Raw genomic sequence first — 27512 nt, 5'->3', positions numbered from 1 at the left:
TCCTGCTGAGGCTGAGATTTACAGTATGTGAAGATATGTATTAACTTGACAGTTTTAAAAAATTACTTCTTCCTCTACAGCATTTTCTGTAGCTGTTTCTGTTAACTTCTCTTTGTTCCACAAGTAATAACTGCCCAGTTCACCTACAAGTGGCCAAATTCATTGACAAAATCAGGTTAAACTAAAGGAATTGTTTTGTCTTAGAATATAATTCTTTCTTTCCCAGACCAGACAAAGGGTACTTAGTCTCTCAAAACTTTTCTGACACTTCTCTCAACTATGTAAGTTAGTCCAGTAAAAAATACTGCCTCATCTCTGAGATCTCACTTCCTTTTCACACTCCTTATTTTTTCTCTACTTTTCCTTTAAAATTACTTCTGGACACACTCTTTTCTGATTTTTTTTCCTCCATGGCACATCACACTGTTTAAAAGAGGTGTGACTTTATGTACTCAGTGCCTTTTCCTTAAAGAGCCCTTGGGAGATCAACTTGTTCCAGTGAAGTCACTGACCATCAGTAATATAACTAAGGGCATCAGCCTGTGGTGCACCCTGTAGGCTAAGTACACACAGTCAAAAAACCTAAGGCTGAATCAATTCAGTCTTCACAGGTTAGTCTAAGTGTAGGTTGAATTGATAAGCAAGTGAACAGACATTTTTGATTCTGGAGTTGCAGCCACATGCCTGCAGTGGCTCAGGCCAGAAGCCAGGGGTTACTAGACCATGCCTCTCTGCTCTGCTGGAGTAGACATCTTGGGCCAAGGCTATCCTGCCCACCCTGCAGGGGCAGGTTGTTGTGGAGGTACAAAACATCTTGGGATTCTAGGGGATTGTAAAATAACTTGAATCTGGAGGGAATCTGGGACAGAAGTTCAATAAACTGATTTAATCTAAATCAGTTAAGTCTGATGCTACATCCATTCAGGTTTATCTTAAATTAGTTTTGATGATTTTGGAAGCAGTTTATGTGCATTGAATGTCTGTTGTGTTACATATTTGAACCAGTTTCTGATCATTTATACCAGTTTATGTGTAATTTCTGTCCCTACCCTTACTGGACAAGATACAAAGCTCGTTTGTTTGGGGGTTCTAATAGAGAATTTTCAGAGCACAGCCATAGCTCTGCCCGCCTCCCACTGCCAGGCTGTGCTCTGAGCAGCTCCACAGCCCCATGGAGCTCAGGCTGGCGGCGGGAGGTGGAGCACAGCCCTGGCCCTGCCCACCTCCCGCTGCTGGGCTGAGCGCCATGGAGCCTGGCACTGGGGGTGGGCTACGCCCAGCACTGGTCCCAGGCTGCAGCGGCAGCCTCCTGTCATCCAGGCGTAGGTTCAGGAGCCCACATCCCTGGGAGGAGTCCAGCATAGCCCCATAGCCCTCCCGGGGGTGCAGGCCCCCAGATCTGCGCCTGGATGACAGGAGGCTGCTGCTGCCAGCAAGTGTCATGAGTTTTGCTTTCAGGACTTTGTGAGGTGCAATTTCCGAGAAACCTCTGCAACTATCTCCTTGAAACTTGGCAGAATTCATGCCCTCAGAAGGGGCTACCATTCCTGCAATTTCATCCAAATCAGGCAACAAATGACAAAGTTTTAGGCATTTTCATGATTCCCCGTTATAGACTCTGGGTGAACCATTGAAACAGCGAAGCAGTTTCAACAAAATGAAACGGGACAGTGCTTCAAAATAAAATGAAATGAAACAGTCTCTTTTAAATGGCAAAACAGACATTGAAATGAAACGATGGTGTTTCGTACAGCCCTGCTACACACGCATGCACGCACGCACACACATACACCTGTGTTTGCAAATGTGTAAACTAAGTTGTTAAACTACTGTTAACACAGAATGATCTCTTGAACATGCAAAAAAGTTTTTGGTATCATCTATGTTCTATCAGCTTTATACTAATTCCCTTGTGACAGCTAAATATCATCAACCAATAATACAGAGTGTAGAAAATGGAAACTCAGTTTGTAGCTGGTATAAAAAGGTTTCAGATAAAAACTTGTTAATAGTTTAAATTTGAGTAATAGGAAGAAATACCCTGTAGTGAATTAATAAAATTATGAGGAATTCCCCGACTCTTGAGACTTGGAAAATAAAAAATGATGGAAATAGGAAAATGGGTGAGCTTGGTGTTTTTCATTTAAAAATATGTATTCAAACATCATTTTAATCAAGGGATACCATTATTTGAAGGTATCTGAGCTTTCAATTTAAACACCCTCATCATTTTCTTAGTCTTATCCCCCATAGTATAGTTCATTATTTTAAAATTCATTTCCTACAACATGGGTGCTCAAACTCTAGTCATGGGCCAGATGCATCCAATGCTGTCATGTCATATGGCCTTGCATGTTCCCTATGGGTCCAGGTAATTGGTGGTAGGAGAGTTTTGGCAGTGTTAGTTGCCACTCCTCTGCTGCCAAATTTCTGGACTTGTGAGGAGCTGAGCGGACCAGAAAGTGTTGTCCTGCATGCTAGCTTGGGTATGTGGGCTGGGAAAATGCAGGGCAGGATCCTGGCAGGTGCAGCAGGGCCAAGGCAGCATGGAGCCCGATCAGGACACATAGGGCTGGGCCGAGGTGGTGTGGGGTCTGAACTAGGTGTGCAGGGCCAAATATTGTTTTGTGGGGTTAGACAGAGGTGGCACGGGACCTGATTTGGGTGCTTGGGACCCACCAACACTCACTGTCCCCACAAAGGATCCATCCCGCAAACTGGCTCTGTGCCACCAAACTTTAGAAAACTGGGATTAACATGGCTCCTGTCCTGCACTTTTTATCTAGATAAAAGGATGTTTATCCTGAATAAGGTGTGCAGGATTGGGCAAAAGATTATGATGCTGAAACTCAAATAATGGCCAACTCTGAGCAATGTAAACATTTAAGCATCTAACATTGCACTGTGGTATTGTACTAAAAGATTAAATAGAATAGACACATTTTCTTAATTTTGTGTTTCCATAAAAAGTTATAAAAACTCTGAGTCAAGTGCATGTTTTATTTTAACTGAATAAAGTACAACTCTTCTCTTTTGTGTTGATTGCTTTGAAGCTCATTTTGTACCTTTTGTTTTGATGTATGAGAAACTGAATTGCTGTTCAAAGTCATTTTAAAAAATGCATGAGTTCCAGAATGATTGATGAGTCATAAGCTGTTGTGGAAATATAAGAAAACAGCTCTGTAGTTGTGAAAACTAAGTGCTCCTAGTCTTGAGTCTTTCTGTAATGATTTTATGTCTATACTGTCCTCATGCACCGAATACCTTTAGGTTAAAGATCCTCCCAAACATAAAGCCCTAATCCTGAAACTTGTCATTCACAGACCAGATCCTACTGTTGAACTCAGCAGTGTAGCTCTGCATGAGCTCAGCAGTTCGCCTGCATGGAATCAGTCACAGAGCTAAGTGCTATATTTAGTCTGAATGGCTCTCTTTAATACTTATAGGCAATTATCATGTGACATGCTGACTTCACAAGATGTGTAACAATATAAAAATCACAGTTAAATAATTTATAAACTCATTTAATAATGGTTATGTCTATACATCAAAAATATCATGCGAGGCAGCACCATGCTGGAACTTGCCACGTGGCTGTGCATGCCTACCTCCTAAAACAGAAATTTGGCAGTGTGGCAATTTGGGCATGCTAATTAGCTGTACCTTGCCACAGGACTAATTAGCCTCAGTGAAGTACTGTACAAATGTTGCTGCACTGTTTTCTGCTTGGGAGCTACCATGTCCAGAACATGTGTCAGTACAGCACTGCTTGACAAAGAGAGGAAAAAGTATAGACAAGCTGACTGATTTTCAGACACAAAATAGTCTGTTCCATTAACTAATGTGGTACAATAGTGGTAATAATTATCATTATTACAGTTTTTTACACTTCAACATAATATCATCCAGAATTGAAGTAAATCTATATCAGTAACGAACATTTTGCCTTGGCAGCTGGCTCTAAAACTTGTGAGTTATTTTCGGTTACACAGAGTCATTACAGGATGAGATAAATGAAGCTAAGATTAACTTGAAATGTTATATTTACTAATGTTTATATTTGCAGGGTTTGCCAGGGCCTGAAGGTCCCCAAGGTCCACCTGGGAAAGAGGGTCAGAGGGTAAGTAAACTTTGTGAACAACTGTGTGTGCGCTAACTGACCTCAATGTATTACTTCTTTTTGAGCACTAGTAAAAATAAAACTGAGAGAGCAGCTGAGTATGAAGCACAGGGGCAAAAAAATGAGCGTTGACATTTGAGTTTTGTCTATATTTGAATGAGATTTAGCAATTTAAATTAACTTGAAAGTTTTAATGACTGGCAGCACAGATGCAGAACTGTAGGTTAGGTAAAGTGCATTTGCTGTAATTTAAACTGAAAAAATAACATTGATATTGACTTTAAATTCTGTTTAGAAATGGGAAATACTCTATTGTATGTATCAGGCACGAGCTTATGAATTTTATTCTCATTATTTAAGTCAGTGCTTAAAGCCAAGAATAGTAACCAAGATTGCTGTTTATGATTGCTGTTGATGTCATACTTTTAACATATCTGTACAAGAAATGAGTAACAACTTAAGAAAGAAATAAGCCACTGAGACAAATATTTCAAACTTGAAATGAATCTATGCTCATTTTTTGAGGTTAAAAATGTTGCACTGATTGGGTGTTTCACTCAGTTTCTTGTGCTCTGTTTTTGGTTTTTTAATTTTTTTTTTGGGGGGGGGGGGGAGTTACTTCCTTGTCTATCTTTATAGCTACTAAGCTGGGGGAGAGAGGGAAGGAAAAATGTCATGGTATTTATATTTTGTCCTAAACCACAAAGTATTTGATATATCAAGAGAATACTTGTTCTTATGAGATTGCCAAACTGATACCAGAACAAGTTTTGGATAAACAACTGAATTTTAGATATTTTTCTGAAGCAAGCTAAACTAATATGTCTTTTGACATTTATCCATTACTAATTCATTATTAATTGGGGAAAGGCACCTGGAAAAGTTCTTCAGGATCTTGATCCTGGAATCAAGTGCTTTAGTATCTTACAGTATTGGACTTTTTCTTAGCACCCTTTATATAATGGCATAATGCTGGTGGCCAAAGGGTGTCCTTCTGCAAATAAATATCTCCTTACTTAAAAGCACTCCCATTGACTTCAATGGAACTACTCACAGGGTGAGATCTTGGTACTTTTACAAAATTATGAGTAAAGGAACACTTCCAGGGTTAAAAGGATTGGCTCAAAACTTCATAGCCTGTAAATATTATAGACCATTATATTATTTGAAACTATTTAAATGGTACTGAAAATTTCTTAAACTTGAATGCTGAAATTACTTAAGGTGCAAGCTGAGGATAGAAAGCACATCTAAAAGGAAGATCATAAGTGTCTATGAGCAACAGACTACTCTGCATAAAATGAGAATATGATGTTGTTAATAGACAGTTAGTTATTGTTAGTACCCATAGTGTTATGCTGTTAAATGCTAGACATATGGCAAAAGCTCTGAGGTCTACTTGTTGATATATATTGGAAATAGAATGTTTTTCAATGGAGTCTCGAGTCTTCAAATAAGCAAGAAAATCAATTCTTGTTTCCCCTTCATAAACACTAAGAAGAAAGTTTGTGGTTAAATGCAAATATTGATGTTCCTCTGAATATCTTAGATTTAATGATGTTGAGGTGCTGCTTTAATGTGATGATTATAGCATGTTATGTCAAAAATTAATTGCTGAAATTTAGCAAACATATAAATATGTCTTAACTATTTACCTGTCATATGTAAATTTTAGCTGCTATTTTTTTTCTCTTCTTTAATTCTCCTTGGTCCACTAATGACATTGTTCCTGCAACCTTAATTCAATCACATTTTCCTTAATTATGTGATAACATATTATATTAAATACAAATTCCACCTCATTCAGTGCTAAGAAAGGATGGTTTGGTCTAATAAAAGATATCAAATTCACCCAAGGAACCTTGTCTGCCTATATCCTTAGACCAACACGGCTACAACCTAAACCCCTGCAAGAAAGGATGGTGGTCATGAAAAAGCTAATGAATATTTCCTTTTATTTATTGTTTTATTGCATAATTCATTGTGTGGCTCACTGCTTTATTTGCTGCAGGCGATCCAAACATTCTACTTGTATAAAATTATTCATTTCTTCATGAGCTATAGCGAATGTAGGAATAGTACTGAGTACCTTATCTTCATGACAGACTGCAAGAGTAAATTATATTATTATGTCCATTTTGCAGTTTGGAACTCTGACACAGATAGTTAAAGGATAAAACTTTCAGGTGTATCTATTAAATTTAGGCCCCAAATTTGAGAGATAAAAAGACTACAATTTTTAACGCTTACTATTTTTACAGCAATTGTTATGTTCAAGGTTTAACTCCCATTGACTTCAGTTACAGTTGTGAGTGCACAGCACTTTCACAGATCAGGACCAGATTAGATTTTATGGCTGATTAATAAGTAGGAGGAGAAGTGTTAAATGGATAATAGTCTTGGCCCCCACAACAGAAATGATAGTTGGAAGGTGGAATAAAAGGAGGATATGATACATTAGAATTAGAAAAAGCAAATGGAAAGATTATCTTTACAGCAGAAGTTACCAATAAAAGAAAAGAGAATGGAGGGTGAGAGAGCTCTTGTGTTTCCTTTTCCTCCGTCTATCTCTCTGGATTTCACTCTGTACACTGAGCCACACATTTGATATTGCTTTCATGTTGAATTTTATTTGATATCACCTAATATCACAAAGCTCAATAAACTTGAACTACCAATAAACATTGAGTGTCTGGAGTACACACGTGATTTATTTATGTACTGAATTCTTCTGTAGCTAACTATATTGCTCTGTGATGAACTTTATCTAATGCAAAAGCACTAAGCCAGTTCTTCTAAATTATTCTCTGATGGGCAGGAAATAAAATTGTGTTCTACATATTTGGGTTAATGATTTTTTTTTCTTGATTGGGGTTGTCTTTTTTTTTCATGTTTAGTAAGGAGCTCAAATCTTCAGGAAAGATGAAGATAATCTTCTCCTGAAGCTGCTCCATTTTGTTATGTGTTGTAAACAGTGCTTTGCTCATTTCTGTGAATGTGCTATGAATAAGACTGTGGAAACGTCACCTTTGTCTTCTAAGGATTTTTTCTTAGTAAACTTGTCATAGTCAGTATAAAGGTAGAGTAAAAGCTTTGTTACTGTACTGTATAAAGGTACAGTAAAAGCTCAAGTAACCAAAATATGTTGGTTAATTGAGCGGCCCAGGCCACCACTTCTCCCGCTGCATCTGGGGCATCCCATCGCCCCTCCCATGGCATCGCTGTTCCTTCTGCGGCATTGCCACCCCTTCTGCAGGCCTTGCGGGCCCAGCAGGACAGGGAGGCAGGCCCCACACAGCCTGTTATGCCCCCAGGCCATGGGGCCTTGGAGAAACGGTGGACACCTTCGGTTTCACTTTATCTTACAAGCCGGCATGCCGGTTAATTGAGCATGCTGGCTTGTAAGATGCTGGTTAACAGAACTTTTACTGTATTTCTTTTATATTTATATCATAGAATCATAGAGAAATAGGGCTGCAAGAGACCTTCAGAGGTCATCTAATCCAATCGGCCAGCCTGAGGCAGTATCATCCCTATCCAAACCATCCTATACAAATCCATCATCTAACCTATTAATTACATAGTCAACCCTGCCACAACCACAAAACATAACACACTAACCTGCCACAGGGAAAAGAGGAGGACACTGGCGGCCAATGGTCTGCTGCTGTGAAGGGAGAGAAAATATGTTGGAGAGATCCAAGGAAGAGGGCCATGCCCCCTGCAACAGAGGAAGGCAAAAAGCACCACACTCCTTACCAATTTAACCATGGGGTAGTATCCTTCCTGACCCCAGATATGGCAGTTGGTCTAACCATGAACAGAGGGGCAAGGCGTTCTAGCCAGGAATCTGTGGATTCTAGTCCTAGCATGACCATTAGTATACCCCAGTCAAAATCCCCGGCTTTGGCTGCAGGCTTACCTCCCGTACTTCTGAGCAGAGCAAAACCAAACACCCACCCCTCCCACTTCTCCCCACACTGTTCCCCTCACATGTAACAGCAGGAGTAGAAAAAAAATCCTTTCTGGCCCTATGTGGCAATCAACAAAGCCCAACGAACTGGAAATATGGGAAATACCCATCCTAGAGCATAGACATAGCTACTCCTAGTTCATCACTGACCAATGCTTATCCAGTCTCTTCTTGAACACCTTCAGTGATAGAGATTCCATAATCCCTAGGCAGTCTGTTCCACTGTATCACCATTCTAACAGTACAGAACTTTTTCCTGATATCCAATCTCAATCTACTTTTCTGCAAATTCAGCCCACTAGTCCATATCTTGGTCTCTGCAGCAAAACAAAAAATTAGAGATACACCAATACATCAGTCCCATATCAGATCAGCACCAATATAAGGAAAATTGAGTGTATTGGCAGTTGGCATTTTTTAGCTCATGTGGCTGATAATGTAGCTGATAAATGCCCCATTCATGTGCACAGCCACAGCACAGCATGCAGGCAGCCAGGAGTGCAGCCCTGCAGCTTGGAGAGCAGCTGGGTCCATCTGGTAAGTCTGTTGTGGGGGAAAGGGTGGAGGGAAGAGATGTGGGGGGGGCAGATCAAAGCTCCCACAGTGAGGGAGGGAGTGGGGTTGGCACTGGGGCAGGGTCAGGGGTAGGTGCTGCCCAACCAGGGCAGGGGGGGGGCATGGGACGGAGCTGTGGCTCATCCTGGGGGCATGGGGTGGGGGCAACGGTTTCCATCACTATGCGCACCCCAGGAGGGCATGGGAAGAGTGTATACCTGGATCTGTGCACAGGGCAGAGCGGGGCGAGCTGCCACTGCAGGCTGGGGCTAGGGGCAGCACCAGGCTCTATCTAGCAGAGGGTTGGGCCAGGCTGTACTCAAGGCAGGCGGAGGTGGTACTGGGCAGGAGGCTTGTGGGGCCTAGAGCCACTCCAAAATTCACTATAACCCCCGCTCCCAGCGCTGCTGCTGCCCGCCCCAAGCTCAGCTCAGCCCAGCCCAGCCCCCTGCCAGGAAGAGCTTGGCACTGCGCCTGGCCCAGCCCACAGTAGCATCCCGCCCTCCCCTGTGCAAAAGTCTGGGGGCATGCTCCCCCCCCCCCGTGCCTTCCGAGGGTGCATGCAGTGGTGGGATCTGTACCCCTCGGACGAACTGCAGCTCCATCCTGTGCCCTGCCCCACCCTGGCTATGTAGTGCCTGCCCCAGCACTACCCCCACTCCCTTCCTCAACACAGGGGCCTTGATCTGCCCCCCACACCCTTTTCTTCCCTCCCACCCCTTCCCCCACAACACACTTACCAGACAGTCGCTGCTCTCCATGCTACAGGGCTGCATATCAGAATCGGATTAGTATCAGCTGATATGTTTTGTTAAAAATCGGCCATCAGTATTGGCTCAAAAAAGCTCTATCAGTGCACCCCTACAAAAAATCTATTTTCCCTTTTCTTTATGGCAGCCCTTCAGGTATTTGAAGACTCCTATCATATCCCCTCTTAAGTGCCTTTTCTGCAAGCTGAATGTCCCCCATTTTGTATTTATATTTCTATTATTGTTCCCAAGGTGTAGCCCCTTGAAATACCAACATTGAACTTCACCCTGTTAGCTCCAGCCCAGCTTTCCCATCTGTCAAGATCTTTCTGAATTGCACTCCTGTCTTACAATGTATTTGCTGTCCATCCCAGTTTTATGTCATTTGCAGATGACACAACAGTCAGAGGGCAGGGAAGCCCTCTTGGCTCAACAGGGAACTTCTGGATCTCCTGAAACAAAAAAGAGAATCCTACATCAGACAGAAAACTGGAATCATCACCATGGAGGACTACTCAGCACTAGCCCATACCTATAGGGAACGGTCCAGAAAAGCCAAAGCAGCAACCAGACTCAGGCTAGCCACAGGAATTAAGAATAACAAAAAGTCATTCTTCAGATATGTGGGAAGTCGGAGGAAAAACAAAAGCAACATTAGCCCCCTGCGAGATCAAATGAGGTAGCTGATGTCTGACACACAAGAAAAGGCCAATCTCCTAAACGATTACTTTGTGTCAGTTTTCCACCCACCCAAGGGGGTCACACTGTCAGACAGGACGCAAAGGAACCAGGGTTCAAGATATGGGTCCACAATTGATGTAGACGGATTACACCCGAGAGTCTTAAAAGAGCTGGTGGACATCATAGCATTCACTATGGCCAAGATATTTGAAAGCTTGTGGCGCTTCGGTGATGTACTGGAAGACTGGAAAAGAGCCAATGTGGTCCTAATCTTCAAGAAAGGGAAGAAAGAAGATCCAGGGAATTACAGACCTATCAGTCTGATCTCCATCTCTGAAAAGATCTTAGAGAAAATTATCAAGGGATCCATCTGCAACAGGCTAATAGAAGGCAACCTACTGAGCCAGCCAACATGGTTTTATTACTGGAAGGTCTTGCCTGACAAACCTCATCTCCTTGTATGACCAGGTGATGCATTGCCTGGACAAGGGAGATGAGGTTGATGTCATTGATCTGGACTTGAAGAAGGCCTTTGATTTGGTCTCCCATGATGTCCTCACAACCAAGCTGGGGAACTGTGGCCTTGACCATCTCATGGTTGATGGTCGGGGAACTGACTCCGGGGTCAGACCCAAAAGGTACTAACTGATGAGAACAAATCAACGTGGCACAAGGTTACCAGTGGAGTCCCCAGGGCTCAGTGCTCGGGCCAGTACTCTTCAGTATCTTCATTAATGACCTGGATTCAGGCATCAGATGTGGACTGGCAAAGTTTGCAGACAGCACTAAACTATGGGGGAAGGCGGTCACACTGGAAGCAGACTGGGGATACAGGCTGACCTGGACACACTTGCAAAGTAGGCAGACCAAAATCTGATGGCAGTCAACATGGAGAAATGCAGGGTACTCCACTTTGGGAGAAAAAGCCAGCATCATACTTATAGCCTGGACAGTGCTACGCTCGTTAGCACTGCGACCAAAAGGGACTTAGGGGTCTTGATTGACTACACAAGATGAACATGTGCCCCCAATGCGATGCCATGTCTGGCAGAGCAAACCAAATTCTGGCATACATCTACTGATGCATCTCGAGCAAAACCAGGGATGTCATCTTCCCGCTTTACTCTGCCTTAGTGAAGCCACAGCTGGAGTACTGCATCCAGTTTTGGACCCCCCACTTTGGGAGGGATTTGGATAAGCTTGAGAGAGTCCAGACGAGAGCCACCTATATGATCAAAGGCTAAGAAAGCAAGCCTTACAAAGAGAGGCTGAGGGACTTGGGACTCTTCAGCCTGGCAAAGAGAAGGCTCAGAGGGGACTTGGTGGCTGCCTATAAGTATAAAAGGGGGGGTGCATCAGGATCTGGGAGAACAGTTGTTCACCAGGGCTCCCCAAGGGCTAAGTAGGTTCAATGGCCACAAACTTCTAGAAGGCTGATTCAGACTCAATATAAGGAAGAACTTCTTTACAGTCCGAGTGTCCATGGTCTGGGACAGACTCCCCCCAGAGGTGATGCAAACACCTACTCTGGACTCATTCAGAAGGCATGTGGATGTTTATCTTGCTGGGATCATCTGATCCCTGCAGAATTCCTGACTCTGGCAGGGGGTCTGGACTTGATGATCTCACAAGGTCCCTTGCAGCCCCTAATGTCTATGAAATCTATGACATCTATGAAACATTTTCTCAAGATGTGCTCAATTCCAGCATCTAAATAATTAATAAACACAATAAACAGCACTGGGCCCAGGACAGACCTCTGTGGGACTCCTCTTGTGCCCTATTGCCATTCTGATGTCAATGCATTTATAATTGCCCTTTGTTTGCAGCTATTGAGATAGTTGTCTATCTATCTAATAGTAGTTTTGTCCTGCCCACATCTCCTATTTGTTTATAAAAGGTCAAGTAGGACTTTGTCAAAAGCCTTACTGAAGTCAAGGTGCATTATATCTGCTACATTCTCTTCATCCACCTTGCTAATTATCTTGTTGGAGAAGGAAATCAGGTTCATCTGGCACAATTTATTCTTAGTAAATCCACACTGGCTGCCTGTGATCAGCCTCTCCTCCAGCTGGACTAAATTTTGCAGCATGCTCCCTCCCCCTTCTCTTATCTCCTATCACACAGAAGCACATACATGAGTATCAACTGAAGTATGTTCTCAAACAAGAGGAGAATATATCTGGAATAACTGTTTTCCCTTAATCAGAGCTACTCTGAATTTACAAATGTGTAGACTAATTCAGAGTTTAGCTCAGTAGGTTTGCTATTTTTATTTCAGCCAATATGCCAATGATGCTGAAGTGTTTGTTACCTAAGGAAATACTTTCATAAATGTGAAAGATTGTGCTGTGCTATTGGTTATATGTGAAGTCTCCTGCCATAGACCTCAGTGCATTTTTGTTAAATTTAATGTGTTAAACTTTCATTCTTTTAACTCATATAAAATGTCTACATTAAGAATTATACCATCATTACATTGAGAATGGTCAACAAGTGGAAACAAAGCCCTTAGATATCATTATTAGGGATGTGTTGTTTTAGTATTAGCCCAATCTTACCTAAGGCTTAAAGTATTCTTCAGATATCTGTGATTTTTGCTTACTAAAACAAGATTGTGATATCACTGGAACAAATCATGACTACAGGTTATTATATCAATAGCAAAGGAAAATACATTATTTAAAAACGTGTTAACCTGTTCAAAGGATAATCTATAGGTTTCATAGATTCCATAGACATTTGGGCTGGAAGGGACCCTGGAGGATCATCGAGTTCAACCCCCTGCCCAGGGGCAGGAATTCAGCAGACATCATAGGATTCCAGCAAGACAAACATCCAAAAGTGTCTTGAAGGCGTTCAAAGTGGGTGCTTGAACCACCTCCAGTGGCAGTCTATTCCTTGGGGGCTCAGACAGTAAAGAAGTTCTTCCTTATGTCCAGTCTGAAGCGGTTGCAGAGGAGTTTGTGACCATTCGATCTTGCCATCTCTTGGGGTGCTCTGGTGAATGGATGTTCCCCCAAATCCTGGTGAACACCCCTAATAAACTTATAGGTGGCCACCAGATCGCCCCTCAGCCTGCGCTTTTCCAGTCTGAAGAGTCCCATGGCTCTCAGCCTCTCATCATAAGGTCTGTTTTCCTGACCTCTGATCATGCATGTGGCTCTCCTCTGCACTCTCTCAAGCTTCTCCACATCCTTTTTGAATTGTGGAACCCAAAACTGGATGCAGTACTCCAGCTGCGGCCTCACCAAGGCCAAGTACAATGGGAGAATGATGTCCCGAGATTTGCTTGAGAAGCATCTATGAATGCAAGCCAGCGTTTTGCTCACTTTACTAGCTGCAGCATCACATCGATGGCTCGTGTTCATCTTGTGGACAATCACCCCCAAGTCCCTTTCAGCCGTGGTGCTAGCCAGCATAGCACTGCTGAGCCTATAAGTGTGCTGCAGGTTTTTCCTCCCAAGGTGGAGAATCTTGCATTTTTTTGGTGTTAAACACCATCAGGTTCTCATCTGCCCATTTCATGAGCCTGTCAAGATCTGCCAGGATCACCCTCCTTACTCCAGAGTTTGGTGTCGTCAGCGAACTTGGCCAGTCCCCTTCTGACACCAATGTCTACATCATTGATGAAGATGTTAAAAAGTAAAGGCCCTAGGACAGATCCATGAGGGACCCCACTGGTCACAGGACACCACGACAATTGACTTCCATCAACCAGCACCTTCTGGGTCCTACCACGGAGCCAATTCCCTAGCCATCAGCTCGTGGTGAGGTCGAGGCCGCAGTTAGCCAGTTTTGCCAAGAGGTGATCATGGGATACCAGATCAAAGGCTTTTTTAAAGTCAAGATATATGACACCAATCTCTTCCCCCTTGTCCAGGTGATAGGTCATCTGGTCATAAAAGGAAATGAGATTGGTCAAGCAAGACCTACCCGCAATAAACCCGTGCTGGGTATCCCTCAGGATTTTGCCATCAGCTAGCCTGTATAAGATGGCCTCTTTGATAATCTTTTCCAAGACCTTTCCCAGGTAGAGGTCAGGCTGATGGGTGTGTAGTTTGCCGGATCTACTTTCCTCCCTTTTTTGAAGATAGGCACCACATTGGCCCTCTTCCAATCGCTGTTGTCAGTTGTCTCATCTGGTTTAGCAGGGGTCCAGTGTTGCCCTTGCTTTTCCTCTGGCTCCCCACATATCTATAAAAGGACTTTTTAATGTCCTTGATATTTGTAGCTAGCTGGAGTTCCATCGCAGCCTTGGCTTTTCCGGTTTGCTGTCTGCAGGTCCTGGCCAGAGCAGAGTATTCCTCCTAAGTGGTGGTTCCAGTCCTCCATTTTTTGTAGGTCTTCCTTTTAAGATGCAGGAGGTCTGCTAGTTCCCTGGAGAGCCAAGGGGGCTGCTGTGCCCTTTTGCTGCCTTTCCTCTGAGACAGGATAGACTTTGCTTGTGCATCCAGGATTGCTCCCTTGAGGAGCAACCACTCGTCCTGAGCTTCCCTCCCCTCCTCTTCGGGTTGTGGCCCATTACGTCCTCACTGACAAGCCTCCTGAGCTTGTCAAAGTCAGCTTTCCTGAAGTCAAGGACTTCTGTATTGCTGCCTGACTTGCCAGCTTTATGGCGAGTGGTGAAGGTGATCAGCTCGTGGTCACTGTCACCCAGCTTCCCTTCAATCATTAGGTTGTTGATTAGGTCGTCCCTAGTTGCCAGTACCAGGTCGAGCAGTGCTTTACCTCTCATTGGCCCATAGACTCCCTGCATCAGATAGAGGTCATCCACACATGAGAGAAAGATTTGCGCCCATTTGGATTTGGCTGAGCGCTCCTCCCATGAGATGTCTGGGTAGTTAAAGTCTCCCATGACAACCATACATTGGGAGCGTACGGCCTCAGCCAATTCCCTGGCAAACTCCTGGTCAAGATCTTGGCCCTGGGTAGGGGGTCTACAGTAGACTCCCACCATAGTATCCCCAGTGCCGTGTTCTCCACGGATTTTAACCCAAAGGGTCTCAAGTCCACCACGGGTGCCAATGTCAGCTTGCAGGGTTGCATAGCTTTCCTTGACACAGGGAGATACGCCCCTGCCCCTTTTGTCCACTCAATCCCTCCTGTACAGGGTATAGCCATCTATACCTCTGGCCCAGTCATGGGTGGAGTCCCACCAGGTCTCCGTTATCCCTATGGCATCATAGTTATTTGCATTTAGCAGGAGGACAAGTTCCTCCTGTTTGTTCCCCAAGCTCCTGGCATTAGTGTATAGGCAAGCAAGTGTCCTCTTGGGGATAGTAGTATCACCTGAACCAACACATGAATATACAAGTTTAAATATGAATCTTTCACTGGCTTGTTATTTTGACAGCAGTTTATTACTTTGCTATATGATCAAGTTAGGACTGGAATCTAGGCTGGGAATACCAAAGCTAATAAGCAATTTTAGATCTTTTATTGCCTTACCAGCTGGAGAAACAAGCAAGCTAGTGAACAGGAAACTTGGTGGGAGTATATGAAATGCCTTAAGGTCATGGTTCCCTTTGCTAGATATTCCTCAAAACAGTATTTGGCCAAGGTGTTAGCAGAAGTTGTGTTTCTAGACTGCCCGCATAAGAATGATATATGTTTGGTAAATTAGGCCAGGGTTCAAATTGGTTCTTTAAGCATAGGTACTAGGCTCCTTGCTCTAGAGGAAAACTAATTTGACTGAGTTATGTGCTTAGGATCTCTGTACAATCAAACAAGACTCTTTGGAAGTACTTTTGTTCTATATATAGAGAATGGTGCATGGTACGTGTCAACAGAGGGTAATTCCCAAAAGCCAGAGGCACTGTGGGGAAGCCAGTAGGAGATGCTAAGCACAGGCTTATGTCTGAACTCTCTCTCAGGGGCACAGGCACCAGGCTCACTATTGTCCATTATCTATTTAACTGTACTTCACAATACTTCGTTTTCCTTCTGAGGACAACAGCTGAACATTTCTGAAGAAGAAGGGATCATGCCCCGTTTTTACACAATGGTTATAGCACTTGTCCAGGAAGTGAGAGAACAAATTCTTTCTCCGTATGAAGGGATTTGAGGCACCACCTCCCACTTCCCAACCAAATGCCCTAATCCTCAAGTTATACAACTTGTTGTGTAGGTTGACCCCTAAGTCATGGGTCAGCAACCTACCACCCATAGGCTGGATCTTGTCTGCAGTGTGATTGGCTCTGGCCTGCAGTGGCACAGGAGATCAGTGGCACATAGCTCAGCCTGGATTGTCCCCCTTCTTTGCTCTGTACCATGCTGCTGACCCTCTTCTCAGTGCCCCCTTTTACATAACAAGCTTTCTATATTTTCTAGCATCTTTTCATTTTTTAAAACCAAAATATCTACATGTTTATAAGCTAAGAAAGGGCTTAATAAGTCCAAAGATGTTAAAAGTAATAGGGCAGTTATAAAATCTAAAAAATTAGGAGAGCTAGTGCAGATTACCTTTTTATGACTAGTCTTGCATCAAAACCTCCCTTTCCTGTTGCACATACATACACAGTTTTTAAGATGTTATAATGTTGTTGATCAACAGTGAAATGGAGAGGTAGTTAGCAATGTTAGTCTGAAGTCAGGCAGAAGACAGGTCAAAGTGACACCTTACAGACTAACAGATTCAGAGAGGCATGAGTTCTTTGAATAGTGCAATAATAATAACAATAGTTATGTTGTTAACTTCCTTGTTCCATCTTTATCCATAGAATGACTCTCTTCTTTTTCTCTTCAGGGATCTAATTCTCTAGGGTTCCTTGTATGTGGAGGATCTATTTGGAGGAAACAAAATTTGTTCAGTTGTCTATTCTCTTGTGCTGTATCAGGCTTATGTAGCTTAGTTCCCCACTGAAATGAGATTCAGAGACAGTATTATGATTTAGAGCCTAACTGTTTAGTCCTTGGTCTGCACAACTAACTGTAATGGCTTATTTAAGAATGATGTCAGCTCTACAATCTAGTCCAAATAAATACTGACAATGTCCAGTTATTCACCTCTGGGCACTTGGTCTTCAATGATTGTGTGACACCTCTACATTTTAGAATTGTATTCAGCAGTCATTAGGGCAGAGAAAACAGTCACTACATAATAATCTGTCCTTAGGGCACATTTTTAAATTTCAGTAGACAGCTGAGATGCCACTTGTAAATTAACACCAGTGTGATTTATGAACTTTTATCAAAGTTACTCATTTGCTCCTTCCTTTACTGGTGATTTAAAAGGGCCATGTTGCTAGCAATGAAGAATGCTAGTAATTAGTGCAAATATACTATAAGAATATTGAATAATTATTTTCAAATTATCAGTAGGACTCCTTCCCCCCACACTGAAAGGTTAGATTTCCAGCAACATTTGTTCATTTTTAGCTTCCTAGTTGTGTGGTCAACAATTACATCATTAAATGATGGTCTGATATGTAGCAGGGGTTTAGGTTGTAGCCATGTTGGTCTAAGGATATAGGCAAACAAGGTTCCTTGGGTGAATTTGATATCTTTTATTAGACCAACCCAAATGGTTGGAGAATAGTTATTAAGCAAGCTTTCGGGTTCAAAAACCCTTCGTCAGGCTAAGGAAGCTGCAGCAGTTGGTGTGTGCTCTTCCTGGATGGAATGAAAAGTAAACAAGCCAGGGGCTGGGCTGGGGAGTCAGTTGCCAGGCAGATTGTAATGTATCAAAAATCCAATGTCTATGTTTAGTCCCTGATCTCTAGTATCCAGCAGGTTGATGAAATGGAGCTCATAGGCTCATCTCTGGGAAGTGTTGTGTAAATTTCCCTTGAGGATCAGGACTGAGAGATTGGAGAGAGAGTGGCCCTCCTGTGAGAAATGTGCCCCCACCAGTAATTGGGTGTTTCTGTCTTTGATGGATTTCCGGTGTGCATTCATTCTGGTGCGCAGTTGTTGTCTGGTCTCTCCTACATATCTTCCATCAGGGCATTTGGTGCATTGGATGAGGTATACTACATTCCTGGAGGTGCAGCTGTAAGATCCTGGGATGCTGATGGGTCTGTTGTGGGGTATAGTAATAGTGGAGGTGGTGGAGATGTGGGGGCAGGTTTTGCATTTCTTGTCATGGCACTGTCTGGATCCTTTTGGTGTGTTCTGGGCTTGAGGAAGTTTGCTTCTGGTGATGAGGTTGGCGAGGTTTGGTGCTTGTCTGAAGGCTAGGATGGGTGGCTCTGGGAAGATCTTTTTAAGAATAGGGTCTTTTTCTAATATGGGTTGCAATTTTTTGAGGATTTTCCGTACAGGTTCAAGGGATGGGTGATAGGTCATAACCAGCGGTGTGCGATTTGTGGGTGTTTTTCTTCTGTACTGCAGCAGTTCTTCACGTGGTATCCAGGTGGCTCTTTCAAACGTGCGATCTACTTCTCTGGAGGAGTGTCCTTGCTGGGTGAAAGCCTTTTTAAGATTGGTGAGGTCTGATATGTATGTGTCTGATTGAAGTCAATGGGAAGCAGGCATTCAGAGTACAATCGAGTGCTTCATTTGTGCCACAAAGCAATTTTTTTTACCCTTAAATACTTTCTTAAATATATACATACTTCGCATGCTTGTGAAGAAAAGATTATCTGGAAGCTCAATAACTCACTACAGCAGAACTATAATTATTATTTAATATCATCATATTCTTCAAAAGTATGCAAAGCTTTACACAGAAATTTATCAATATAATCTGTCCCAGAAAGAGCTTGCCAACCAAATGCAAACATGGCAGCAAAAAAGATCATAAATACACAGAAGGGTAGGAGAGGAGAGAGAATGAAGATGAAAGTAAATAATATCATGGGGTTTCCCAGGATGTTATGTATACACATCCATTATCTTAGCCTGATTTTTCTGTTGGTTTTTAAACTCTTTTCTCATCAGTGACACAGCAGAAATTAGTGTTTTTGGAGGGATTTAAATGAAGTCACTGGGACAATGTGAGTAGCAGGTTTGGAAGTGTGTTCTATGCATAGTGAGAGGTAAGAATTTTATTTTTAAAGGGTGACATTACTGAAAGATCAAGAAGTGTTTATACCAAATATGGAAGGCCAAATACCCAGAGAGGCTGAACATCTGCCTCCCACTGAGGTCAGGAGTGTTCGTGGTTGAGCACCTCTCAGAAATTGGACTGAGAAAGGTATGTGCTACAAGGATTAAATTCTGACCATTAATATTCCCAGTCTCTATCCCACTCAGGGTAAGGACACACATTACATTTGTAGTACTACATTTGTAGTACTATATACACTGTTTCAGCATTACAAAAAGTGAGTGCGACTACATTTACACTGTTTTTAGGACCACACAAATATTCTTCTTTCAAAGAGGAACTTTTCTGTAGTGCTATGTTTTGCAGTGCCACATACAAAGCATGGACAGTTAAACAGTGCTACAGGATGTTCTTTGGTCCCAAAAGGCGTTCTAGAAGGCATTGCTCATATCTCCCTTCCTTCCCCCACAGCTGCAAGGAGGTCAGTCCATGTCTCATGCTGAACCATATTGCCCCAGGGTACAGGAGTTAAGATCTTGTCACTATGCCAAATTGCTGCTCAGTGAAAAGGAATGCCAAGGCCTCTCACCTGCCCTGCTCACTGGTTCAGGGCTACACTGAGACAGCTTGCAGTTTGGATCCACATGATCCACTACCAGGATCTGCAACATCCACAACTCTGTCTTCCTCAACCTTCAGGAGGTTCACCCACTGGAGGCAAGCAGAGATGCTGGACCTTATTCACTTTTGGGGCAAGGAGAAAATCCAATGCTTATTCACTCAAATCAGACCATCTTTGAGAGTACTGCAACTGAAATGAAAGCTTGGGTCCGCAGCTGCAACTGACAGGATTGTCACTCTAAGACAAAGGTCCTGAACACCCACTATAATCAGGCCCAAGATGCCAAACAGGCCGCTAATGCCCTGGAGCCACCACTGCCTAATATGAGAAGTTGCCACATATTCTCATGGGAAACCACTTTGCATGCTTACCCCTGCACCACCCCCTGCACCTTTAGCACTGCTGCCTCAAGTTAAAAAAAACAAGGACTCCAGTGCCTCCAAGGAGCCAGAGGTGGTAGAGGACTACCATTTGCTCCCTGCAGCCATCCCAGAGCAGGTACAAGAGTAGGAGGAGGAGTTCATGGCATTCCATGACATATATTCAAGAGCTAGGAGCAGGAAATATAACACCTTTCCCAGAGGACAAGTCCCACAACATATTCATGAACCACCAGATCTATCTGAGGTTATTATGCCTTTATTGTCATAGCATTGTCTCAAACTGCCCCATATCTTCTGACTTGCAGGCCTTTGGCAAAACCATGACCTAAAGAGCCCCTCTTCCACACTTCTGAGTGTCTTTCTCCCACCATTACCAAGCAGCCCTTCACTGCCACTCCCAGCTAGCTCCTGCTCAGAGCTCCCAATAGTCAGCAGTTTCTGACAGTTCTCAACTGCAAACTGGTGCTTCACCTCCCAGCATCCCAGAGCCAGTGGCATGGAGAGTAAGGGGGGATGCCCAGCATAGCAGCCACTCATAAGTTACAGCACCTTACTACAGTAACAGTATGCACAAAACCAAGGCCTCTCCACAGCTATGTATGGGTTCACAGAAAAGGGTGTTGGGCATGGTTTGGATCTTCCCTGGGAACACAGCTGTCTGTTTTGACTTGAAGTGCTGAAATAAGCCTATGGAAGCTGGGGGATGGGAGGAAAGGGCTATGGCAGATGGGTCAGTGTTTGGGGTGGCAGCAACGGTGGCCCCCTGGCTCCATCACTTTGAAGGTGATTAGAAACAGTCAGCATAGATTCACCAAGGGCAAGTCATACTTGACCAACCTGATTGCATTCTATGATGAGGTGACTGACTCTGTGGATGCGGGGAAAGCAGAGGGCATAATATACCTTGACTTTAGCAAGGCTTTTGATACCGTCTCCGACAACATTCGTGCAAGCAAGCTGAGGAAGTATGGGTTGGATGAATGGATTGTAAGATGGATAGAAAGACTGTCAGGCTCAACAGGTAGTAATCAACGGCTCAATGTTTAACTGGCATCTGGTATCAAGTGGAGTGCTGTAGGGGTTGGTCCTGGGGTTGGTTTTGTTCAATATCTTCATTAATGATCTGGAAGATGGGATGGAGCACACCCTCAGCAAGTTTGCAGATGGCACCAAACTGGGGGTTATAGTAGATACACTGGAGGGTACGGCTAGGGTCAGAGTGACCTAGACAAATTGGAAGATTGGACCAAAAGAAATCTCATGAGGTTCAACAAGGACAAGTCCAACTCCTGTACAAGTGCAAAGTCCTGCACTTAGGATGGAAGAATCCCATGCACTGCTACAGCCTGGGGACTGACTGACTAAGCAGCAGCTCTGCAGAAAAGGACCTGGAGATTACATTGGACAATAAGCTGGATATGAGTCACTAGTGTGCCCTTATTGCCAAGAAGGTTAACAGCATACTGGGATGCATTACTAGGAGTGGGGCCAGCTGATTGAGGGAAGTGATTATTCTGCTCTGTTCTACACTGGTGAGGCCACATCTGGAGTACTGTGTCCAGTTTTGGGTCCCTCACTATAGAAAGGATGTGGACAAGTTGGAGAGAGTCCAGTGGAGAGCAAGGAAAATGGTTCAGGAGCTGGAGAACATGACTTATAAGGAGAGGCTGAGGGAACTGGGTATATTTAGTTTGGAGAAGAGAAGACTGAGAGGGGATTTGATAGCAGCCTTTAGCTATCTGAAGGGTGGTTCCAAAGGATGAAGCTAGACCAGGGTTTGTCAACTAGGCGTATGTGTACCTCTGGGGGTACTTGAGAAGGCCCTAGGGGGTATGCATGGGCGGGTGGGGACGGAGCACTGCCATGCACCATCCTGTGCTGCCACACAGGCACCACCTGCCCGGCTGGATGTGGGGAGCAGGGGAAGCTTGCACGCAGCAGCTGCTGCTGCTCCATGTTGGGCCACGTGCCCTCACCCCCCACCCCTGCGTCTGGCCGCTGAGGGTACACTGCTTCATGTCTGGCCACTGGAGGTACACTGATCCAAAAAGGTTGAAAACTAAGCTAGACTGTTCTCAGTGTTGATAGATGACAAAACAAGGAGCAATGGTCTCAAGTTCCAGCAAGGGACGTTTAAGTTGGATATTAGGAAAACTTTCTTACTAGGAGGGTGGTAAAGTATTGGAACAAGTTGCCTAGAGAGGTGTAGAATCTCCATCCTTGGAGGTTTTTAAGGCCCAGCTTGACAAAGCCCTGGCTGGAATACCTAGTTAAGGATGGTCCTGCTTTGAGCAAGGGGTTGGACTAGATGACCTCCTGAGGTCCCTTCCAATCCTAATTTTCTATGATTCTGTGGTTCCCCAATACTTAAGTGGTGGCCAAGAACTGCATGTCTTCCTAAACTGCCGAAGCAGAAGCCTTGCAGTGGAAGAGAGGAAGGTGGATGTTTAGCAAGTCTGTAAAAGAAAACTCTGCTTTCAGGACTGGACCCCACACTCCAAATTAACCCATTAGCATCCCACGGCAATGAAGTGAAGAGCCCCATAAACTAAGTGCCTCTTACTTGCTAAGGAATACTGAGGGACCCACTAAGGAATTGGCAGTGGTTCTCACTGTAAGTAATGACACCCCAGGTAAATCATTCTTCTGCATTCTGCAAAAGGTATAAGAAGGATGGCCCTATCCTGATGTCCTGTCGCTCAAGAGTGGTGACCAGCTCAGAACACATCTTCATGAAGGTGGTCTGACAAATATGGAAGTTGTGCTCCCACCTTTCATCATCCCAGGTCCCCAGGACAATGTATTTCTACCAGTCAGTGCTCATGCCCATGTCCAGAAGTGCAGGTCATGCTCTATAAAGGTCCTAGAGCAGCCCAGCTTCCATGGGTTCCCATATGGCATCATCTTTATTGGTTATATAGGCACTGGTAGAGACAAACAGGGAGAAGAGGTCAAGGATAAATCTTTTCAGGGCCTGGATTGTCTTGTCATGCCTGCTGCATGCTAAGGGGGGCACACAGTCTTGCAAGGCCTTAAATGCCTGTACACCAATGCTCGTAGCATGGGGAACAAACAGGAGGAACTCGCCCTCAGAATAGCTAGTTCAAATCCAGATGTCGTAGGGTTAACAGAGACATGGTGGGACTCGTCCCATGACTGGGCAGTTAACATTAGGGGCTATAGGCTGTACAGGCGGGATAGAGAAGGCAGAAAAGTGGGGGGGGTGGCACTTTATGTCAAGGAGCACTACACATCCTCTGCCAGCAGTATGGGGTCAGGGGAAGGGCGAGCTGAAGTGCTCTGGGTCAAGATCCAGGGGGGGCAAGGCGAGAGGGATTTGACGGTGGGGGTCTATTACAGACCCCCCAATCAGGAGGAGGAGCTGGACAGGGAATTTTCAGGCCAGCTTGCGGAGACACTAAAAGCAAGGGATGTAGTTGTCATGGGCGATTTTAATTACCCGGACATCTGCTGGGAGGAGCAGTCAGCCGGGACGGACCGCTCCAGGAGGTTCTTGGCCGAGTTGCAGGACCTCCACTTGATTCAGGAGGTGCACAGTCCCACCAGAGGAGATGCTCTGCTGGACCTGGTCCTGGCCGCAGGCGACGACCTGGTAAGAGGCCTCCAGGTTCTTGACCACCTGGGCAATAGTGATCATCGCGTGCTGGAATTCACCATCCAGCGTAGAGTGTCAAGGGCCCGCAGCAAGGTGGTGGCCCTAGACTTCAGGAGGGCCAACTTCAGTGAGATGAGGAGATTAGTGGGAGAGGAACTGGGGTCCTTGAGGGCAGAGGAACTCAGCGTCCAAGAGGAGTGGTCGTTCCTTAAGGAAACGATACTCGGGGCCCAAGGGGTGTCCATCCCGACAAGAAGCAAGGCGGGCAGGAGTGTCCAAAAGCCCCCCTGGCTCACCAAGGGTGTCCGGGAATGCCTGCTTGCCAAAAGGGTGGCGTACGCCCGGTGGAAGGGGGGTGTAATCTCCAAAGAGGAGTATACCTCCTCTGCTCGGGCCTGCAGGCGGGCTGTTAGGAAGGCCAAGGCGGAGATAGAGCTCGGATTAGCGTCCAGGATTAAGGATAACAAAAAGTCCTTTTTCAAATATATTGGGAGGATGAAGAAGGCGCCGGGTAATGTGGGGCCCCTGCAGGATATGCGGGGCAATCTGGTGGTTGCGTCAGAGGATAAAGCGGACCTCTTTAACCAATTCTTCACCTCCGTTTTCTTGTGCAGGGACCGGGACTTCCCTGCTGTGATAGAAGCCGGACGCGAGGGGATCGCCTTCAGACCTCAGGTTGGGGAGGACCGGGTTAGAGAGCTTCTGGAGGGGCTGGACGCGTTCAAGTCAGCGGGTCCGGATGCTCTCCACCCCAGGGTGCTGAGGGAGCTGGCTGGGGTTATTGCAGGGCCCCTGGCACGGCTCTACGAGCGATCGTGGTGCTTGGGCCAGGTGCCAGATGATTGGAAGGTAGCTAATGTGGTCCCCATCTTCAAAAAAGGGAAAAGGGAGGACCCGGGCAATTATAGGCCCGTCAGTCTTACCTCAATCCTGGGGAAGCTCTTTGAGAAGATCATCAAGGAGCACATTTGTGATGGGCCGGCATCCGAGATGATGCTCAGGGGCAATCAGCATGGATTTATTAGGGGGAGATCATGTCAGACCAACCTGATTGCCTTTTATGATCAGGTCACAAAGGCCATGGACGCAGGTGTCGCGGTGGATGTAGTCTTTCTGGACTTCAGCAAGGCCTTTGACACCGTCTCTCACCCCATCCTAATTAATAAACTAGGCGACTGTGGCATAGATGCCTACACGGTCAGATGGATTGCAGATTGGCTGAAGGGTCGCACTCAGAGGGTGGTGGTGGATGGATCATACTCGACTTGGGGGGAGGTGGGTAGTGGAGTCCCCCAGGGCTCGGTCCTGGGGCCTGCGCTGTTCAATTTCTTCATCAGCGATCTTGATGTTGGGGTGGAGAGCAACCTGTTTAAATTCGCTGATGACACCAAAATTTGGGGGGAGGTGAGCACGCTAGCAGGGAGAGAGAGATTGCAGAAGGATCTGGATAGGTTACAGGGGTGGGCAGACAGGAACAGGATGTGTTTCAATACGGACAAGTGCAGGGTGCTGCACTTGGGTAGTAGGAACCAGCAGCACACTTATACGATGGGGAGCTCCCTACTTGAGAGCACGGAGGTGGAAAGGGATCTTGGTGTCATTATTGACTCCAAGATGAACATGGGCCGACAATGCGAGGTCATGGTTGGCAGGGCTAACTGGACCTTGTCGTGCATCCACAGGTGCATCTCGAGTAGAGCCAGGGAGGTGATCCTCCCCCTCTATGCGACGCTGGTCAGGCCGCAGCTGGAGTATTGTGTCCAGTTCTGTGCGCCCCATTTCAGGAGGGATGTGGACAACATGGAGAGGGTCCAGAGGAGGGCCACCCGCATGATCCGGGGACAACAGGGCAGACCCTACAGTGAGAGACTGCGGGACTTGAACCTATTCAGCCTCCACAAGAGAAGGCTGAGGGGGGACCTGGTGACCGTCTATAAACTCACTAGGGGGAACCAGAAGGGGTTGGGGGAGGCGCTGTTTCCCCTAGCCCCCGCTGGCATAACAAGGAGTAATGGGCACAAGTTGATGGAGAGGAGGTACAGATTGGACATCCGAAAAAACTACTTCACAGTTAGGGCGGCTAGGAGCTGGAACCAACTTCCAAGGGAGGTGGTGCTGGCCCCTACCCTGGGGATCTTTAAGAAGAGGCTGGATACTTACCTGGCCGGCCTCATTTGAGTCCCGTTTTTTGTTTAGGGTTCTTTTGTTGTTCTCCCGCCCTGGCGGGGGGTCGGGCTAGAAGATCTATTAGGTCCCTTCCGACCCTGAAACTATGAAACTATGAAACTAACCCATGCAGAAGCTGAAAAAGCAGGCTGAGGATGCAGTGGTAGGCCTTGACTCTCCTGCACTAAAAGAGCAGGCCAGAATGCTCCCTGCACTGCTGGATGAGGCACCATGGAGTGCATGGGTGGTAAGGATCCATTGCAGGTTCAGAGTATTCCATTATAGTGGAAACTGATCTAGTGTGCTGCAGTTCTACATGCAAGTGTTGGGGGTGGGGAGCCATTCACAAGGCATCCAATCAGCACTTTCCTCTGAGCTCAGCTATGCTCAGGAAGTAGGGCTGTGCAAGTCTTCGGATCCCGCTTTGGATCTGGAACCGCTTCAGATGCTTTGGCATCCGATGCGGCAGTTCTGGGTCAAAGCGGGGTACCATTAATGGTGTCCGGAGCAGGTCGGGGGCATCCAAAGTGCTTCGGACCCGCTCTTCGGACCTGCTTTGGCCATTTTGAGGGAATTAGAAGAGGGAGGGAGCAGGGGAGGGATGGAGAGTGGGAGCGGGGGAGGGAGGGGAAAGGGGGGAAGACTGACGTCTGTATGTAGCCAGTGAAAAGGATTTCTCCCTGGCTACCTTTCCAATAGCAGTGTCTCGGGGGTGGGACTAAAAAAAGTATAAAAGCCCCTGTTTCCAGCCCTTTTGTGCCTTTTGCAGCTCATTCCCTGGCAGCAGCTGTGTGAGACAGGAACGCTGCGACTGAGACCTGCCTGCTGCTTTTTTGTGTTATAAAGGAGTGGTTAGGATTTAGCTTAATTTAGCTTAGTTTAGCTTAGATGTTCAATTCAATTAGTACTAGTATTACAATTCAATTTATTTCTTTGAATTATTTTTTTGGGAGCTTGTTTTGGAAACTTTGCAAAAAGACAGTTGTGTTTTCCCAGCCAGTGTTATCTATCACTGTGTAAGGAGGCACAGATTGCTTGCATGCATGCACACACGCACATACACAGAGACCCAGAATATAGGGGAAAAAATCACAGTGGAAGAAGACAGACAGATATTTACAGAAGAGCAAGACACAGATAATATATTGAGACACAGGAACACATGCAAATAATTTCATTCACAACACAAGACAAAATAGACAATATAGCGAGAGCCAGAAAGAAGACACACAAATAATTTCATTCACAGCACAAGATAGACACATATTCACAGGAGAACAAGACAGGCAGCTATACAAAAGGATGCACACACACACACACAGAGGCACAGGAAAGATCAATATGAAGTGTGCTGGAAAGGCAGGTGCCAGGTCTTCTGGCAGGTGAGGGAGAGGGGGTACGGGGAGAGCTAGAGCTGTAAGACCCCATCCCCCTGCCCCATCCCAAACACAGACACATTCTATTCCCAAGCAGCCATGACATCAGTGCTGCCAGTGGAAGACAGGAGGTGGGAGTAGTGTCTGCACCTAATGTCCCTGCACCTGCACCACCTCTGCTTAGTCCAGAAGTGGGCACCGCAGTGGAATCACTGCCTCTTCCACCCCACTCTCAGCATAAGCCTCCCACTGCCAGAGGAGGAGCTGGAGCTGGAACCA

The 27512-nt window shown here is 45.3% G+C and overlaps 1 protein-coding gene across 12 annotated transcripts in view; it reads left to right on the top strand.

The window, feature by feature from the left end:
- The window catches only part of COL19A1 (collagen type XIX alpha 1 chain), a 402210-nt gene that overhangs the window by 182351 nt on the left and 192347 nt on the right, over nucleotides 1-27512 (top strand). For all 12 annotated transcript variants that reach the window (XM_025191070.1, XM_025191112.1, XM_025191107.1 and 9 more), the window contains one exon: nucleotides 4067-4120. In XM_025191070.1, coding sequence (XP_025046855.1) covers nucleotides 4067-4120 — 54 coding nt within the window. The remainder of the gene's footprint in view (nucleotides 1-4066; nucleotides 4121-27512) is intronic.

This window comes from Alligator sinensis, unplaced genomic scaffold (assembly GCF_000455745.1).
Source record: "Alligator sinensis unplaced genomic scaffold, ASM45574v1 scaffold499_1, whole genome shotgun sequence".
Lineage (NCBI taxonomy): Eukaryota > Metazoa > Chordata > Crocodylia > Alligatoridae > Alligator > Alligator sinensis.
The sequence above is the reverse complement of the archived record's forward strand: the minus strand, read 5'-3'. Positions and strand labels throughout refer to the sequence as shown.